At 37.8% G+C, this 17,749-nt stretch overlaps 1 protein-coding gene across 1 annotated transcript; it reads right to left on the reverse strand.

Moving 5' to 3' along the window:
* Positions 1 to 4,776: 4,776 nt before the first annotated feature.
* Positions 4,777 to 5,676, reverse strand: LOC123789942 (olfactory receptor 4L1-like). Its single transcript, XM_045793900.2, has one exon. It carries the CDS (start codon positions 5,674 to 5,676, stop codon positions 4,777 to 4,779), a length of 900 nt encoding a protein of 299 aa, XP_045649856.2.
* Between the last annotated feature and the right edge of the window lie 12,073 nt (positions 5,677 to 17,749).

Raw genomic sequence — 17,749 nt, forward strand, 5'->3', positions numbered from 1 at the left:
AAAATGTCATTGGTATTTTGATCGGGATAGCATTGAAGTGTAGATTGCTCTGGGTAGCATGGACATTTTAAGTATGTTTATTCTTCCGATCCATGAGCATGGAATATTTTTCCATCTTTTTGTGTCTTCTTCAGTGTCTTTCAAGACTGATTTGTAGTTTCTAGAATATAGGTTCTTTACGTCTCTGGTTAATTCCAAGGTAACGTATAATTTTTGGTGCTATTGTAAATCAGATGGATTCCCTAATTTCTCTTTCTTCAGTCTCATTATTCATGTATAGAAATGCAACTGATTTCTGCGCATTGATTTTGTATCCCACCACATTACTGAATTGCTGTATAACTTCTAATAGTTTGGGAGTGGATTCTTTTGGGTTTTCCATATAGAGTATCATGTCATCTGCCAAGAGAGACAGTTTGACTTCTTCTTTGCTGATTTGGATACCTTTTATCCCTTTTTGTTGTCTGATTGCTGTTGCAAGCACTTCTAGTACTATGTCGAATAATAGTGGTGAGAGTGGGCATCCTTGTCGTGTTCCTGATCTTAAGGGAAACGCTTCTAGCTTTTCCCCATTGAGAATAATATTTGCTGTAGGCTTTTCATAGATGGCTTTTATGAGCTTGAGAAATGTACCCTCTATTCCTACACTCTGAAGGGTTTTAATCAGAAAAGGATGCTGTATTTTGTCAAATGCTTTTTCTGCATCTATTGAGAGAATCATATGATTTCTGAATTTTTCCTTCTGGATAAAATCTAAGACACTGATAGATTTGCGAATGTTGAACCACCCTTGCATCCCAGGGATGAATCCCACTTGGTCATGATGGATAATCCTTTTAATGTACTGTTGGATTCTATTAGCCAGGATCTTGTTGAGGATTTTGGCGTCCATATTCATTAGGGAAATCGGTCTGTAATTCTCCTTTTTGATGGGATCTTTGCCTGGTTTGGGGATCAAGGTAATATTGGCCTCATAGAATGAGTTTGGTAGCTTTCCTTCTGTTTATATTTTTTGAAATAGCTTTGGGAGAATAGGTATTATTTCTTCTCTGAATGTTTGGTAGAATTCCCCAGGAAAACCGTCCGGGCCTGGAGTTTTGTTTTTTGGAAGACTGTTTATCACTGACTCAATCGGCCTGTTTAAAAAATCAATTTCTTCCTGTTTCAATCTTGGTAGTTTACAGGTTTTCAGGAAGGCCTCCATCTCTTCCAGTTGCTTAATTTATTGGCATAAAGCTGTTGATAAAAGTTTCTAATAATGCTTCCAATTTCATTGGTGTTGGTTTTGACCTCTCCCTTTTCATTCATAATTTTATTAATTTGGGTCCTTTCTCTATTCTTTTGGATAAGTCTTGCCAGTGGTTTGTCAATTTTATTTATTCTTTCAAAGACCCAGCTTCTAGTTCTGTTGATCTGCTCTACTGTACTCCTGGTTTCTAATTCATTGATTTCTGCTCTAATCTTGGTCAACTGCTTTCTCGTGCATGGAGTAGGCCTGTCCCTCTGTTGCTGTTCCAGCTCTTGAGGTGAGAATATAAAAACTGCATTTTAGATTTTTCTATTCTTTTGAGTGAGGCTTGGATGGCTATGTGTTTTCCCCTTAGGACTGCCTTTGCAGTATCCCATAGGTTTTGGACCATTGTGTTTTCATTCTCATTGGTCTCCATAAATTGCTTAAGTTGATTTTTGATTTCCTGGTTTATTGAATCATTCCTGAGCAGGATGGTTGTTAGTCTCCAAGTGTTTGAGTTTCTTCCACATTTTTCCTTGTGGTTGAGTTCCAATTTCAAAGCGTTGTGGTCTGAGAATATGCAGGGAATAATTTCAGTCTTTTGGTATAGGTTGAGACCTGTTTTGTGACCCAGAACATGGTCTATTCTTAGAATGTTCCGTGGGCATTAGAATAGAATGAGTATTCTTTGGTTCTGGGGTGTAGTGTTCTATATATGTCTATGAGGTCCAACTCGTCGAGTATGGCATTCAAAGCCCTTGTTTCTTTGTTGATTTTCTGCTTAGGTGCTCTGTCTATTTCTGATAGTGGAGTGTTGAGGTCCCCTACTATTAACGTATTTTTATCTATATGTCTCCTTATTCTGGTTAAGAGTTGGCTTGTGTATCTTGCTGCTCCCCTGGTGGGGGCATAGATATTTATAATTGTCATATCCACTTGTTGGATACATCCTTTAAGAGTAATATAGTGTCCCTCTGTATCTCTAACTATAGTCTTTAGTTTAAAATCCAATCTGTCTGATATAAGAATTGCTACCTGAGCTTTCTTTTGAGGTCCATTGGCATGAAAGATGGTATGCCATCCCTTTACTTTCAGTCTGAATGTATCTTTAGGTTCAAAATGAGTCTCTTGTAGACAGCAAATGGATGGGTCATGTCTTTTTATCCAATGTGCAACCCTGTGGTGTCTTATGGGAGCATTTAGGCCATTTACATTGAGACTGATTATTGAGAGATATGATTTTAATGATGCCATGTTACCAGTAAAGCCTTTGTTTCCATAGATTGTGACTTTCTGTTCTGTATCACTCTTGGGGCCTTTTTACCTTTATAGAACCCCCCTTAATATCTCCTGTAGGGTGGTTTCATGGTTACGAAATTGGTTAATGACTGGCGATTCTGGAAGGTCTTTATTTCTCCATCAATTCTGAATGACAGCCTTACTGGATAAAGGATTCTTGGCTGCATGTTTTTCTCTGAAAGAGCTTTAAAAATGCCCCCCCCCACACCCTTTCTCTCATTCCAGCTCTGTGTAGACAGGTCTGACATAATTCTGATAACTTTGCCTTGGTACGTGAGAAATTTCTTTGCCCTGGCCGCTTTCAATACTGTATCCTTGGATCTAATATTTGCGAATTGCACTATGACATGACGTGGCATAGGTTTGTCGTGGTTGAGCTTGGGAGGGGTCCTCTCTGCCTCTTGGACATGAATGTTTGTTTCCCTTGCTAGATTAGGGAAGTTTTCAGCTACAATTTGTTCAAATATCTCTTCTAGACCTCTGTTTTTCTCCACCCCCTCGGGGATGCCAATGATTCTAACATTGGATCGTTTCACTGAGTCAGTAATCTCCCGTAACCTACATTCGTGGGTGTGGATTTTTTTAAGACCAGCTTCTATTTTTGTTTTCTCCTCTATTAACCCATCCTCCAATTCACTAACACTTTCCTCTGCTTCGGTGACCCTGGCCGTCAGAGCCTCTAGTTTGGGCTGCATTTGGCTCATAGAATTTTTAATTTCTGTCAGATTCGCTCTCATTTCTGTCCTTAGGGATTCTATATTCTCAGTAACCTTTTCATTAATACTTTCTTCAATTCTACTCATTATTTTGAGCATCGTTACTCTGAATTCCATTTCTGATAATTTGGTTACATCCATATCCATTATTTCTGTGGCAGAGGTCACAGACTCACTGTCTTTTGTTTGCTGGGGGGGGCTTCTCCTTCTTGTCATTCTGATGAGGAGAGGTTGCGGGGTTGTCCAGAGCCCAAATTATTGACTGGGTCCCAGGCCATGCCCCTTGTTTTGTAGGGATCTTAGGGATGTGGGCTTCTTCTTTAAAGATTTTATTTATTTATTTATCTGAGAGAGAGAGACAGATAGTCAGCAAGAATGGGAACAGAAGCAGGGGAGTGGGAGAGGAAGAAGCAGGCTCCCAGCGGAGAAGCCCAATGAGGGACTCTTTTCCGGAACGCTGGGATCACACCCTAAGCCAGAGACAGGCGCTTAATGACTGCGCCACCCAGACACCCCGGGTTGTGGGCTTCTTGATTTTTCAACCTGCCTTCTGTGTTCTGGGGGAGGGGCCTGCCACACCGATACTCAGGCAACCCTGTTTGGGTAGAGTCTCCGTGTCCCCTGCGAGGGAGGATGGGGATGGGCACTCTCTGAGCCGGTATTTCCAGGCTTTTGTTCTCTGGCAGCTTTCCCTAGTGGTCTGCTGTGCCTCTTCTGAGAGTCAGAGCAACAGTGGCTGAATCTCAGCCTCTGTCTCAGAACACAGGGATTGCGGCCCGTTCTCCACTGATGTTCTGGCCACTTTAACTTCGTTAGTGTTGGTGCTGCTCAACCCTGCAGCATCCCGGGATGTGCGCCCCACACCCGGCATCCCTGCCCTCACTTCCAGGGCCTGCGCGTCTCTGTCCTATGTGTTTCTAACGCCGCCAGCCCCCAGCCGCCCCCGTGCGCTCCCAGATCTCCGGGTCACAGTCTATTTCTGGTGAGCACACCGGGATTCCGGAGTTCTGTGAGAAGCCTGGTGGCACGTGCACCCAGTTCAGGGTCTCAGTCTGCTGTTTTGCGGGTGCCGACCGCGAGTCTGCCCGTTTCCTGTGCAGGTGGCCCCCCAGCCGCCAGCCACCCCGCACGCGCTCCAGGAGCTCCTGGTCTCAGTCTGAATCCAGTGAGCACACCGGAGCTCTGTTTCAGTCTGGTGGCTCACGTTCCCCGGTTCACGGTCTCAGTCTGCTATTTCGTGGGTGCTGTTCCGCGAGTCCGCCCACTCCCCCGTGCAGGTGGCTACCGCTTCCCGGCGCCCATACGCGGCGGCTCCCTCCCCCTTCCGTTTATCTTCCGATATCTGTACGGGGTTTCACGGCTCCCCGCTTCGTACCTCAATACTCAGCACTGGAGATGTTCATTTGTAGAGATCCAGATGCATCTTCCTGCATCTCAGGCTGGTTCTGTGGTTGTTTAGGCTGGTCTGGTACCTATCCAGCTCGACTCAGGGGACCGGCTGAAAAAGGGGTCCCCTACTCCTCCGCCATCTTAACTCTCCCCCCCTTGCATTTTCTGATTTCTCAGGGTGTAGATAATAGGACTCAGTAAGGGTGTGATAACAGTGTAAAACACAGCAAGGACTTTATTGCCTGTGAAACTATTGAATGGCCAGGCATAGATAAAGATACAAGGTCCAAAGAACAGAGTGACCACAATGATGTGTGCAGACAGTGTGGACAGAGCCTTGGAGAGCCCTCCAGATGGTCTTTGTTGTACAGTGATCAGGACAACAGTGTAGGAGACAAGCAGGGGGATGAAACAGGTGAATGAAAGCAGCCCACTGTCAGCAATGATGAAGAATTCCAGGGTGTACGTGTTCATACAAGCAAGCTTAATCACAAGCGGAAGGTCACAAAATATATTGTCTATGACATTGGGGCCACAGAAAGGCAAGTTTACTCTCAATACCATCTGGCTCATGGTGTGTACAATCCCAGTTGTCCATGAAAGTATCACAAACCCACTCAGCAGCCTGTGGCTCAGGATTGTCCTGTAGTGCAGGGGTTTGCATATGGCTACATACCTGTCAAAGGCCATGGCTATCAAAAGAGTCATCTCAGCACCCCCAAAGAAGTGCATAAAGAACATCTGGGTCATGCAGCCCCAAATGGAGATGGTCTTGTGTACGTTGAGTAAGTCTGTGATCATTTTGGGCATGGTGACAGTGGAGAGACACATATCCAGAAAGGAGAGGTTTCCCAGGAGGAAGTACATGGGAGAATGAAGAGTGGAACTAAATGTCACTGTGACCATAATGAGAGTATTTCCCAAGACAGTAGCACTGTAGATTAAGGAGAATGTTACAAAGAAGAAAATCTGAAGTTCCCATTGTCCAGAAAATCCTAGTAAAATAAACTCAGTCACTACAGATCCATTTTTAAGATCCATTTACTTGATTCAGAAAGGCTCCAGAAGTTCTTTTATACCAAGAGAAAACAAAAGTAAAGCCATAATTAGCACTGATGTTTTCCTATTTCTATCTGATGAATAATAGTTGAACTTATGAAAATATGTAATATTAAACATATCAGCATCACTGTCTATAATTTGAAATTATTTTCTAGGTCACATAACTTTGAAACAATATTATAGTTATGCAGCAATTAAAAAGCATTTGAAGGAGTGGAAGTTTTATTTTCTATTGTTTTATTCTTTTAAATGACCCTCTTTTATCAATTGATCTTGATTGTTACTAATTTGCTCACTTGGAAAAATTAGATAAGTTGTTATATTAGTATTTATTTTGCCATTTATTATCACTATTTTCTGTCACCTCTTGAGATTATCTTACAACAATATATAAGGAATAGAGAATTTGAAAAATGAGGAAATTGTATTGTCCTGTATCAGTGAAGTAACTTGTTAAGACCATTCCATATTTCTACAATAAATAAAGAAAATGTACACACACCCACACAACCTAGGGCTAATTTGTACATGAAAGAAATTTTTTTAAGTCACTAAAATAATTTTGCTTTTTTTGGGTGCCTGGCTGGCTCAGTTGGTTAAGTGTCCAACTCTTGATTTTGCTGAGATCATGGTCTCAGGGTTGTGATATCAAGCCCTGCACAGAGCTCCAAACTCATCTGCTTAAGATTCTCTCCCTCCTCCTCCCTCTGCCCTTCCCTACATTCACTCATGCACTCTCTAATATATATATATATTTATAATCTTTTAAAAATAATGTTGCTTTTTTGTTTCTGTTGTGTAGTATACTGAGAATTTCTGGAAGTATGGACTCATCCTTAGATCCTTGTTTTCTCCATTTCTTGTATTACTATTCACAGTGAGAAGTGGGTTTGTTTTGTGTAAATGTACATATGTGGTGGTTAAGAAGTAAATAGTGAAAGGATTCAACCCTACCATGTAGATTTTGCTTCGGCTGTAACATGTCATACCAAATTGTCTTCACTTGGTGTTTTTATTGTTCATAGGATCTAGAGTGATCTAAAATGATCAGTAACAATTAAGTGATCTCTATGTGCTATACTCTGTTCTAAGTGTTTCAATTTATTAGTGTATTCAATGCTCATAACAGTCCCAGGAGGGCAGCATTATTATTATTTTCATTTTGCGTATAAAGAAACTATGGCATAGAAGTATTTAATGACTTACGGTGACACAGCTAACAAGTGTCAAAGCTGGTATTCAAGCCCAGTTGGTCTGATCCTGAATCAGGGCCCATACCAACATACATGTTGCTTCCCGAATTAAAGGAACATATTTTTATGGTCAATTTAACAAGTATTGATTGAATTCATATGTTCCATGTGAATTCCTTAGGAGATATGCTTCAACAAGTATGTTGGACTTTTTCTGTGTTACAGTTAATTACACTGTATTTTCTTATGCAGAATGAATCCCTGCCCCACTTCTAGGGACAATATAGAGATACATAGTTATCACATACAAAAATAGCAATAAACCAAATAAAAATATTTAAGTTAGTACATGGTGTATGTGGCATATTGTAAGAATTTTAAAAGAATGGAGACCAATTCCAAGTGACATTTTCAGATATGGCTTCAGGATTGCTTTCCATTTTCTTCAAAACACTTAAAAAATAAACAAAATCCTCACGGTAGACCAAAAGGACAAACCTTAGAGCACATGTGAAGATTTATGAGAAGAAGAGAATTCAGAGCAGTGAGTAAGAGGAGTGGTACATTTAGAAAAGGGACTGAATGCAGATAGGAAGGTGCATATGAAGTGTCTGTTCTCTTTTCTCCAATGACCTGTAACTTTCTCCTTGTTTTTATTTCTACTCAGGCCCTTGTCAAAATATCCTACCACCATTATCCAGCCTTAATTCCCTTGATTGCTTTCCTATCTTAGATATTTTTAAGAACTGGATAATGTGTACAAATTAGGGAAAATAAAGATGAAAGTGATATTCTTGTCAGTCAACCTCCAGGAGTAGACATAGTGAATGTCGAATGATGACAGTGTGTCAGGAAGAGCAGAGAGGACAGCCACCCACCACATCCTCTTTGAAGGGCTGTGTTTCATCATTATTGGGTGAGTGAGCAGGAATTTTGCATTGGAGACCTTTGTGAAAGTAAATTTTTTAAAATATTTTATTTATTTGTTTGTTTATTTAGAGATAGCCATTGGGGGAGGCAAGGGAGAGGGAGAGAGAGAATCTCAAGCAGACTCCATGCTGAGTATGGATCCTGATGCGGGGTCCATCCCATGACCCTGAGATCATGACCTAAGCTGAAATCAAGGGACAGATGCTCACCGACCCACTATTCAGCCACCCCAAAAGCAATTTTAATAATTACATCTTTTTGGAGAAATGAGAGGCTTGATGATTGAGTGATTATGAAGTGAACATGCCACCTACAATTTGGGAATACCTTTGCTACATGGAATTTCATGCCCCGTGATACACCGACAACAGAAAAACTTGAATATGGAATGAATACAGTGAAATGGAATGGAGTTAATACAAATAAAGCCTACTTTATAGCTTTATTTTGCCTTCTAATTTTACTTTAGAGGGAAATCTGGCATTCATTTATGTCGATAGCTTTCCCAGCATTTGTTTCTCTTATTCCTCTCTTTCCTTTCCCAAGCAAATTTCTAAAACCCACTATTTCTTTAGTTCTACAGTTAACATACCTTACATGATGAGTGAATAAAGGCAATATAAATGAAACAAAAGAAAGTATATAGTTTTGACAGAAATTCTATTAGTGAAGAAAATTTTCTTCCTCTCGAATAATTGATTGCATATTTTATTATAATTATTTTACTCATTTTACTCATAATTATGTGCTTTGGAGGAAATTGAAGGTAGAATAATTATATATATGACTAGGAGGGAACTTTGTAATCATATATTTCCCACATCTTCATTAGTAGATGAAAAATCTAGATCCACATGAAGAAGTAAATTTCCCAGGTCCTAGATGCAGGACTACCCTAAAGAGATGTGGCATTAGGTGAGACGGTGTATGTGTAAGATTCTCGCCAGGCACAGAATGAGCACCAAAATGGCATGCACTGAATTCTGAATCATTCTTGTAAATCCAAGATTACAAGCCGAGAATTTTCCTTATAAATCCCCACTAGGAAAGGCACAAGCCAAGACTTGTTTTACTAAGTAGTTGGATATGAGCATTTCTGCTTTTGCTCACACGTATACAATATACGTTACTTAATATAAAAATAACTGATTCAAGTAAATATTTCCTCCTTTCATTGTAGGCACTTGAAGAGAAAATAAAATTTTCAATCATCACTGATTTTATGTTTTTCAAAATTTATGCATACTTATTTAAAGTATGCATACTCAAAAGCATTAGGCTAAGTAAAAGAAGCCTGACACAAAAGGCCACATGTATGATTTTATTTATATGAAATGTCTGCTAAACAAATCTATAGAGGTAGAAAGTACATTAGTGATCACTTTGAGCTAGGGAGTGAGTGTAAATGGGCAGTCTTTTCCTTCTGTGGTGGTGATAAAATGATTTAAAATGAAATTGTGGTGATGGTTGCATAACTTTGTGTATACAATAATAATCACTGTACTATGTATTGCAATCAGGTATGTTTCATAGTATATGAGTTATGTTCAGTAAAACAGAAACTGCTATAGATTTTTTGCTTTTATTCTTAAGTTTAAAGTATCTTTAATATATTAGTTTAGTATTTTGTATACTATCCAGTTACTTGTACTCAAAGATATTTCACTATGAGACAAAATGACATACTGCATATTCAATACAACTAGGTTTTTAAATTTCTTAATGTCTCCTGTTTGAATTATGTTTTTGACATCCTTATGCATTTGGCAACTAACTACTTTCTTTTTGTTAAAAGGTTTTCTTGATACTCTTTCTACTATTTAGAATAGTCATATGAGTTTCCTGAATTATTCAGCTTCCTTCCTTTGCCTGCCTATGAACATCTTGTAAGGACTTCTCCCTCTTTATTCCTAAGATCTCATTTGTATTTATGCTGTAATGGTCAGTTTTAGGCAGAGAGTTTCTACCTATTTAGCTATGGTCATTAATTCTCCCTCACCTGCTCCTTCTCCAGCTTTCATTATGATGTGCTTATTTGCATGTCCTATCAGCACCTGAAATGATGAAAAGAAAAATATTGCCATTGTGTTAAAAAAAAAAGTTGAGTTTCTAGCTATTACATTGTTTTCAAAGCTAGTATGAGTTACCTAGATACTCACAGTTTGCTTTTCTTAATTTTAGTCATCATTTTTAATCACTGACCATCTGCTGTCATGTTTTACTCAATGTCATATCGAGAGCATATATCCTTTAAATTTGTATAAAAATTTTTGTCCCTATGTCATTGTGAAATTGTAATATGATCGCCCAGTGAGAGAGGATTTTTTTTTAAAGATTTTGTTAATTTATTTGAGAAAGAGAGAGCAAGCATGGGGGAATGACAAGGTGGGGAGGGGGGAAGCAGACTCCCTTTTGAGCAGGGAGCCTAATGTGAGGCTACTTCCCAGTACCTGGGATCATGACTTGAGCTGAAGCAGACACTTCCCTGACTGAGCCACCCAGGCACCCGTGAGAGAGGATTTGATGTCTCAGAATCTACAGCCTTTTCCTTCTAGCCAACAGAAAATTAATTAAAATACCATCTTCAGTATATCAAACGTCTAACAAATTAGCTCTCTCTGATGTTTCCACTTACCTGTTCTAAAGGCACAGTATGAAGAACAGTATGTTCAAGGGTTAATCAAAATTAAAAATCTGCTTTTCACTCTCTGCGATGCTCTGTATATGAATGTATATAGTATCATCTGCTTCTTTTATAAAGATGTGAATCACTTGAAGGCAGATGTGTTGGAGCTCTGGGAATCCAAATTTCACTGGGAGTTGTTAGAGCACCGAGGCTGCTGCCCTAGCAGGACCAGGAGAGATGTTTGCACTTAATTTCTGGCCCTGCAACATGCTGTGGTTCTCTCTGAGCATTGGCTTGATTACAATGGGTGTGACAGTGTTGGTTGATTGGTTGTGCTCTAGGAATTGTAGACATCTTTGAATTAATGGACACTTGCTTTCCCTCCCATCACTCTAAGCTATCCTCTTACCTTCTTTCTAACAACATTGGATAATGTTTTAGATGAATAATCTGCAGACTTTGCTGACCATTAATACCCTCAACATAAAAATAGATCTCTGTATGTTATAAATTTACTAGTGACAATATATATTATGTTACAACATTAATATATTCAGGAAGTAGGAATTTTAAAAGACAAAGTTAAAATAAATTATGCTAAGTAATTTAAAATTTGAAATGATACATTGATGATGCAACTGTTTTATGCTCACCAAAATGTAATAATTATTTTTTTATTTATGAGATTTTTCAAAGAATACCTATATGGCCCAAAATAGTTTCATAATCATTGTCCCTTTTACTGTAAAATGCTACAATAAATTCTTGTTCTATAGGTATTGCTTTTATAAAATTAATAATAATTGATGATCTTGGTGTACTTTGCACCACAGGCTTCAAAGTTTGTTTCAATGACTTGCCAACAAAAGATGTCGTGAATAAGTTTGAAATTGGCTGATATTGCTGTCACTTCTATGGAAGTGCTTATTTAATTCCAGTCAAGTTCACCACTTAACCCACGGATTAATGTAGTTTTTGTCATAGACATTGCATTTATTATATCATTACAGTTGGTGAAAGAATATTAGGTACAGATGTTAAAATCATAGATACTTTGTATAATGCAAGTCTCCTTGCCATAAGACAGACATGATTCTACTGCAATTCATTAAATTTGCAAATCATTAGAAATAGTTTTCTGTGTACTTTTTGATATTGTTTGCTGTTAAGAGATGCATTTTATTTATTGTCATATGCTTATTTAAGCCATTTTACAGTGGCCAAAAAGAGAAATATTTTCTGACTAGAGTGTGACTTTTGTCCTTTTGGTATTAGTAAGAAACATTCAAGAACACTTTGTTACATTTAGTGAAAAATTTAAACCATTTATTAGCTGGTGAGTATTAATACTGCAAAGATTTTTTTAAAAAATTTTCTAAAGATTTATTTATTTTAGAGAGAGAGAGAGACAGTGTGAGTCGGGGGAGGTGCTGAGGGAAAAGGGGAGAATCTCAAGCTGACTCCATGGTGAGCCTTGCGCCTGACCGAGGTCATAATCTCATGACCTCGAGATCATGACCTGAGCTGAAATCAAGAGTTGGACACACAACCTACTGAGCCACCCAGGTACCTCTATTTTATGTTTTTATTTTTACTTTTAAAATTTTTTGCTTATTGTGATCACTAGCTAATATATCAAGGTACAGTATAGATTGTCGGGTTCATTGTTAATAATAATGGGATTAAATCCATACTGTAAAATAATATTTCTTAATAATCTGGAATGTTTTAGCCAGTTTGTCAGTTCTGATTGCTGTTTGCTCTTTTACTTTCTGATTTAGCTGACAAAGAGTTCATATTATGGGTAGAATTGTCAGCTCTACCATTTTGTAATTGTTTATGTGAATTTTAATAAATTAGAATTATCTTCAATACAAAGTTCATTGGCACAGATCTTCTTAAGCTCCTTACAAAGTTCTGGGGAATGAATTAAGTTAAAAGAAGATAAAATAATCTTTGAGTATTCCCTTCTTCCAGTTTTGGCACACCTAAGCTATAATACATAGCAATGTATTCAAAGCAAATAAGTGCAAAGAGAACTGCTCTAAATCCCTCTGTCTTTTGTTTAACATATTTTAAGTATCATGTGTAAAGTGACCAGGTATTACATGGATTAATTCAGAGTACCAAAAATAATCTGTTAAACATTAGTAAGGCTTACTTATTTTTTGAAATTAAAAGACACATAAATAGATGTTCTCATTTTTAACCTACACTTGATCAATTGGCTACAGACAGCTTAAAATGTGTTCACCCTCCTTTGGGACAATGGATTTAAATAACTTTTAATGACTATTTATTGCAGTCTTCTCTTTTGGTTCAGTAATGGATCTGACCCAATTAATACAGGCCCATACTTTCCACAGTCATAGTTCTTTACTTCTGATTCCATATTCACCCTACATTGCTAACCAGGGTAAAATTATGTAATTCCTCAAGTATTCCTTTCTTGTCCTCAAATGTTTAATATTTCCAATTTCTGTTAGGTCACTGTGTATTCCTTGGTGGTAGGGATTGTATTTAGCATTCAACCTTCATTTAATTTCTTACTTTTGACGAATTTATTGAGTAAATTTTCTTTCTGTTCTCTAACATCCTTCAACTCTCTTGTGTTAAATGTATGGTTCTTTTATTTCCTCTAAAGAATATTCTGGGGACAAAATTTTGGCGTTCTGTCTTTAAATTTGTTTAATAGCAGCATAAGTACTTATAGTGCAGATATTGCTCTAAGATATAAGGAAACTCTTTATTTACTACTAGCTCTCAAGTGAGTAAAATGAAGCCTTGAAGTAGGTATTGAAGTCAGCTAGTCTCAAACTTTCTTGGGCCCATACTATATGTCAGGAACCTGTCCTCAAGGATCTCAGAATCTTACTGTTCAATACTGACTCCAAATAACCCACTGCTAAGTGTGATGATACAGGTATGCAGTAAGGCAAATGTTGTTTTATGGAGTTTGCAAATTTCTCCTAAAAGAAGCTACCTTTCCCCAAAGAGGCAACTTTGTCTTTAATGATAGGCATTGATTGGCTGCACAGAGGAGCAAGAAGAAAATTTTAGGCAGAGATAATTATATGTAGGGAGGTATGGAAGCATAGAGTATTCTGACATATTGAGTGAACAGAAAATAGCTAGTATGTTTGAATTATGGTATAGCTTGGATGGTGAAGAAGGGAGAATTTTTGATGAGGACAGAAAGGTTAGAATGATAGCTTTGAAGGGTCTTAAATATGATTCAAAGTAGTTTGAAATATATTCTATAATTACTTAGGAGTGCTTAAAATGGTAAAACAGAGACTGAAAAGTATTGAGGTTTTACAGGGTGATGGTAGTAACACCGTGAAGTAACTCCTGTATTATTTTAATAACCTATGTAAGAAATGATGAAGGTCTGGGGCACCTTGGGTGGCTCAGTCAGTTAAGCATCTGTCTTCTGCTTAGGTCATGATCCTAGGGTCCTGGGATTGAGCCCCTTGTCTGGCTCCCTGCTCAGCAGGGAACCTGCTTCTTCCCTCTCTTCCAGCTCTTGTTCTCTGTTGCTATCTTTGTCTCTGTATCTCTCTCTCAAATAAATAAATAAAAATCTTTTAAAAAATAAATAAATAAATTCTTAAAAAAAAAAAAGAAAGAAAAAGAAATGATGGAATTCTGACCTAAAGCCATGGAGGGTAATGAAGAAGAGGTTCAGATTAACTTGTCAGGTAGAATTGTGAACTTTGGTAACAGAGGTTGTACAAAGGATGACACAAGACAAAAGCACAATCTCTAACCAAATACTGTCTGAAAAATAAGCAACACCAACCCAAAGGCAACTCCTAGGGATTCAAGTTTTAAAAAGTTACACAAATTCATGTTAGACTAGAAGAGAATATCAGCACCCAAGCCTGTGTACCTCCCTGGAAACACAGCAGAGTTAGCATCCAGGTATTAGTCCCTGGCTGAAGGTGAGACACAAATGAAAATCTTTGCACTGCGGTAGTAGCTTCTAAGCCACACACGTCTCCTAGTAAAAGATAAAATTCTACCTGGCCTAGGAGACTTAAGCAAAACCATTGAGTGATAAGTGGCTTATGATGTCCCAATGGTAGCCAAATGGCAAGATTAGAAACAAGGAAAAAAAATATCTCAGCAGGGACATCAGAGGCAACACACTGCAGGGGCAATAAACTTCTGAGTTCATTCAGCCAAGGAACTAGACAAATCAAATAACTACAACCAAACAACTACGACCAACCGATCATATAACTACAAGAGCATCAACATTGGAGAGAAGAGAGATCAGTTACCAGAGTCGCTGCAATACATTATAAAAAGTGTCCAGTTTTAATCAAAACTAATGTGACATTGGAAGAAACACAGTTATGTCCCATACATGAAATAAAAGGTCAATAGAAATTGCTTTTGTGGAGACTCAGATGTTGCACTTAGCAGACGAAAACTTTGAAGTAGCTATTATAATTATTTTCTGAGAACTAAAGGAAAGCATGCCTAGAGAAGTAGAGGACGGTATGAAAATATCAAGTAGAGGGTATCAAAAAAGATAGAAATTATTTTTTAAAAATGGAGATTCTGTTGTTGCAAAGTACAATAACTTAAATGTAGAACCCACCGGAGGAACTCACCAGTCAATGTGAGCCGTCAGAAGAAAGAACCAGTGAATTTGAAGATATATCTGTAGCAGTGATGCAATCTCAAGAACAAATAGTACAATAGAAAATGAGGAAAAATTACAAAGCATTAGGAGAACGAGTGACACCATTAAATACACCAATATATATGTCATAGGATGTAAATTTTGACTTCTAGATTGGACCATTAATCTCATCAAGATATTATAAATTCAAATAGGGAGTTCAGGAAGAATAACAGGTTTGGGAAGTTAGGTAACTAATTTAGTTTTTACATATTGGACTTGAGATGTCTTCAAGATACCCAGGGAATGGTTCAGTAGGAAGTTGAAAATAAAAATTTGCAGCTCAGAAATGAGCAGAAAGGAGAAAATGATATTACTGAGAGTAAGTTTAAACAGTAACTACCACCTTGAAGACCGGATGAGCAAGAGGAAGAGGCATTACCCAGAACCCATAAATGCTGCTGGGACAGTATGACCATTTCTGATGTTGGAACCTCTATCCTATTACTGAATAAGAAGATAAGAGCCCATGCACTTGATGAAGCTTTAGGAGCCTTGAACCCTTCAACATTGCTGATGCTGCTGAGCCCCCCAAAATAATTCTGGAATCCACAGTTGCCCAATACTGCTGCTGCCTGATCCCAAAGCAGAGGAATACAAAGGCTTTCCTCTCTTCCTGCCATCCAGTATCACATTAGTGTCTTCCACTGATAGAACCTGATAGGCATATGACTGCAAGGGAGTTCAGGAAATGTAATTTTCAGAACTGTAGCTATCTCCTCTAGAGAGAGGACTATAGGAGAGCTAATATGGGGCTGAGAGTCAAAAGAGAAATATTCAGAATCATCTTCCCATTTGGTTGCTCAGCATCCATGCACATCACTCCACCTTTATTTAAATTTCCAATCAATGACAGTTGCTTCAGCATAAAGACTCATCTGTCCTGCCTACAAATTAAGATATTGTCCTTTTTTTTCTCCAAAAGGAAAGCTAAACATTCTCATAGATTACTATATTCATCTCAGGTTAGTGTTGGGATTTCCTCTAGTTTAGTTATAATCCCACAGGAATATTCTGTAACTTAGAGACTAAGTGGTAAAGTTAATCACCAACATCTCCTTGGTGAGGAAAAATAAAAGAAAGTGAATTTGAAAATTCTTAATAAATATCATAAATACACAATTTTACCATAGTACACAATTCAGGAGGAAAATATTCTTAGTTAATATAATCATCATTTTCCTACCAATGAGTCACGAGACCCAGTTATCCACTGTTGTCTTCTTTTACTGCAAGTCCAGTGCAAACACGATGGCTCATGATCCTTTTGTAATGGAGGGGTTTGCATACGGCACTGAATCTATCACTTGCCATGGCTACAAGCAACATCATCTCACTTCCACCTAAAGGGTGAAGAAAGAACATCTGGATCATGGAGCCTTCATAGGAGATAGCCTTATATTCACTAATTAGGTCACAGATCATTTTAGGAGTAGCAAAGGAGGTCAGGGTCATATCAATAAAGGAGAGGTTGACCAGTAAGAAGTACATGGGAGAGTGTAAGTGAGGGTCCAGTTTTACTCCAAAGGTAATAATGAGTTTACCTAATACAGTGACTATGTAGATAATTGAAAAAAAAAATAAGAAAAAGCAAATCTGTAACTCATGAAACTCTGTGACTCCCAGGAAAATAAACTCAGACTCCATGGAGTGATTTTATTTCTCCATTTGTTTGAATATTGGCATATGTTACCTAAAACAAAACAAAACAAATTAGAATAAAGTCTGTGAATTAAAGTTGAGAGATGCAATACATATTCACTTGACTTTCCTCCTAAAATCCACCGAAATGTGCAAAAAGAATCAACAGTGTTGAACAATATTGAATTAAAATTTTTTTGAATGAAAAATGGACACTATTTCTTAGCAAAGGTTATGAGGGATTTCTGTCAAAAACTGAGACATTTGAACAAGATTGATGCTGACAATACCTAAGTCATATCTGCACTAACCTTGAGAAAAGTGGTACATGAGTTGGTGAAAGAATTTAGAAATTCCTTGCCCCTTTTTTTAGAGAATAAAAAAGATTTTTATAGATCTATCAGTCCATGGGAAAAGAAGAGGTTTCATCTTGAAATCTATTTCTACACTGCAAAATAGTGAGGGGCATAGCAGTGGAGGAGAGGCCAAATGGTTTTCTAACTAAAAAGCAGGACCAAGAAAAATGAAATTAAGTAGATGAAATATAGAACATGCAGAATGTAGGAGTCAGCTGGAAGTCAGCTGAGCAGCAATAATAAACACTGAATTTTAGACAGTTGAATCTATTGTTGGCCAAATTAAGGTCGCTTCTCACCTTTTTCCATAAGGTGGAAAAAAGACTCAGCTGTTTGGGTCTTTTCCCATGGGCTCTGACTTTACCTCCAGGCCTATGAATTTAGTAGATGGGAAGGTACAGTGCGCAGGGATGGCACAAATGGATGCTTGTTGCTAGCTTACTACTGCCTTGTTTAAGTTACTTGCTTTGTCGAGTGGTTAAATATCCTAATGGATTTGGTATAACATCCAGATTATTTATAAGAGAGTATGATTGTAGAGTTCTTTTTTTTAGATGGTTATTTATCTTCTTTAAATTTTTTTTTATTTTAGTGTTTTTTTTTATTATATTAT

Source organism: Ursus americanus, chromosome 19, assembly GCF_024610735.1.
Source record: "Ursus americanus isolate L20-20 chromosome 19, mUrsAme1.1.p, whole genome shotgun sequence".
Lineage (NCBI taxonomy): Eukaryota > Metazoa > Chordata > Mammalia > Carnivora > Ursidae > Ursus > Ursus americanus.

Excerpts from the sequence above, each read along its gene's own strand:
- LOC123789942 (XM_045793900.2), bottom strand. The coding sequence starts at position 5,676 with ATGGATCTTAAAAATGGATCTGTAGTGACTGAGTTTATTTTACTAGGA.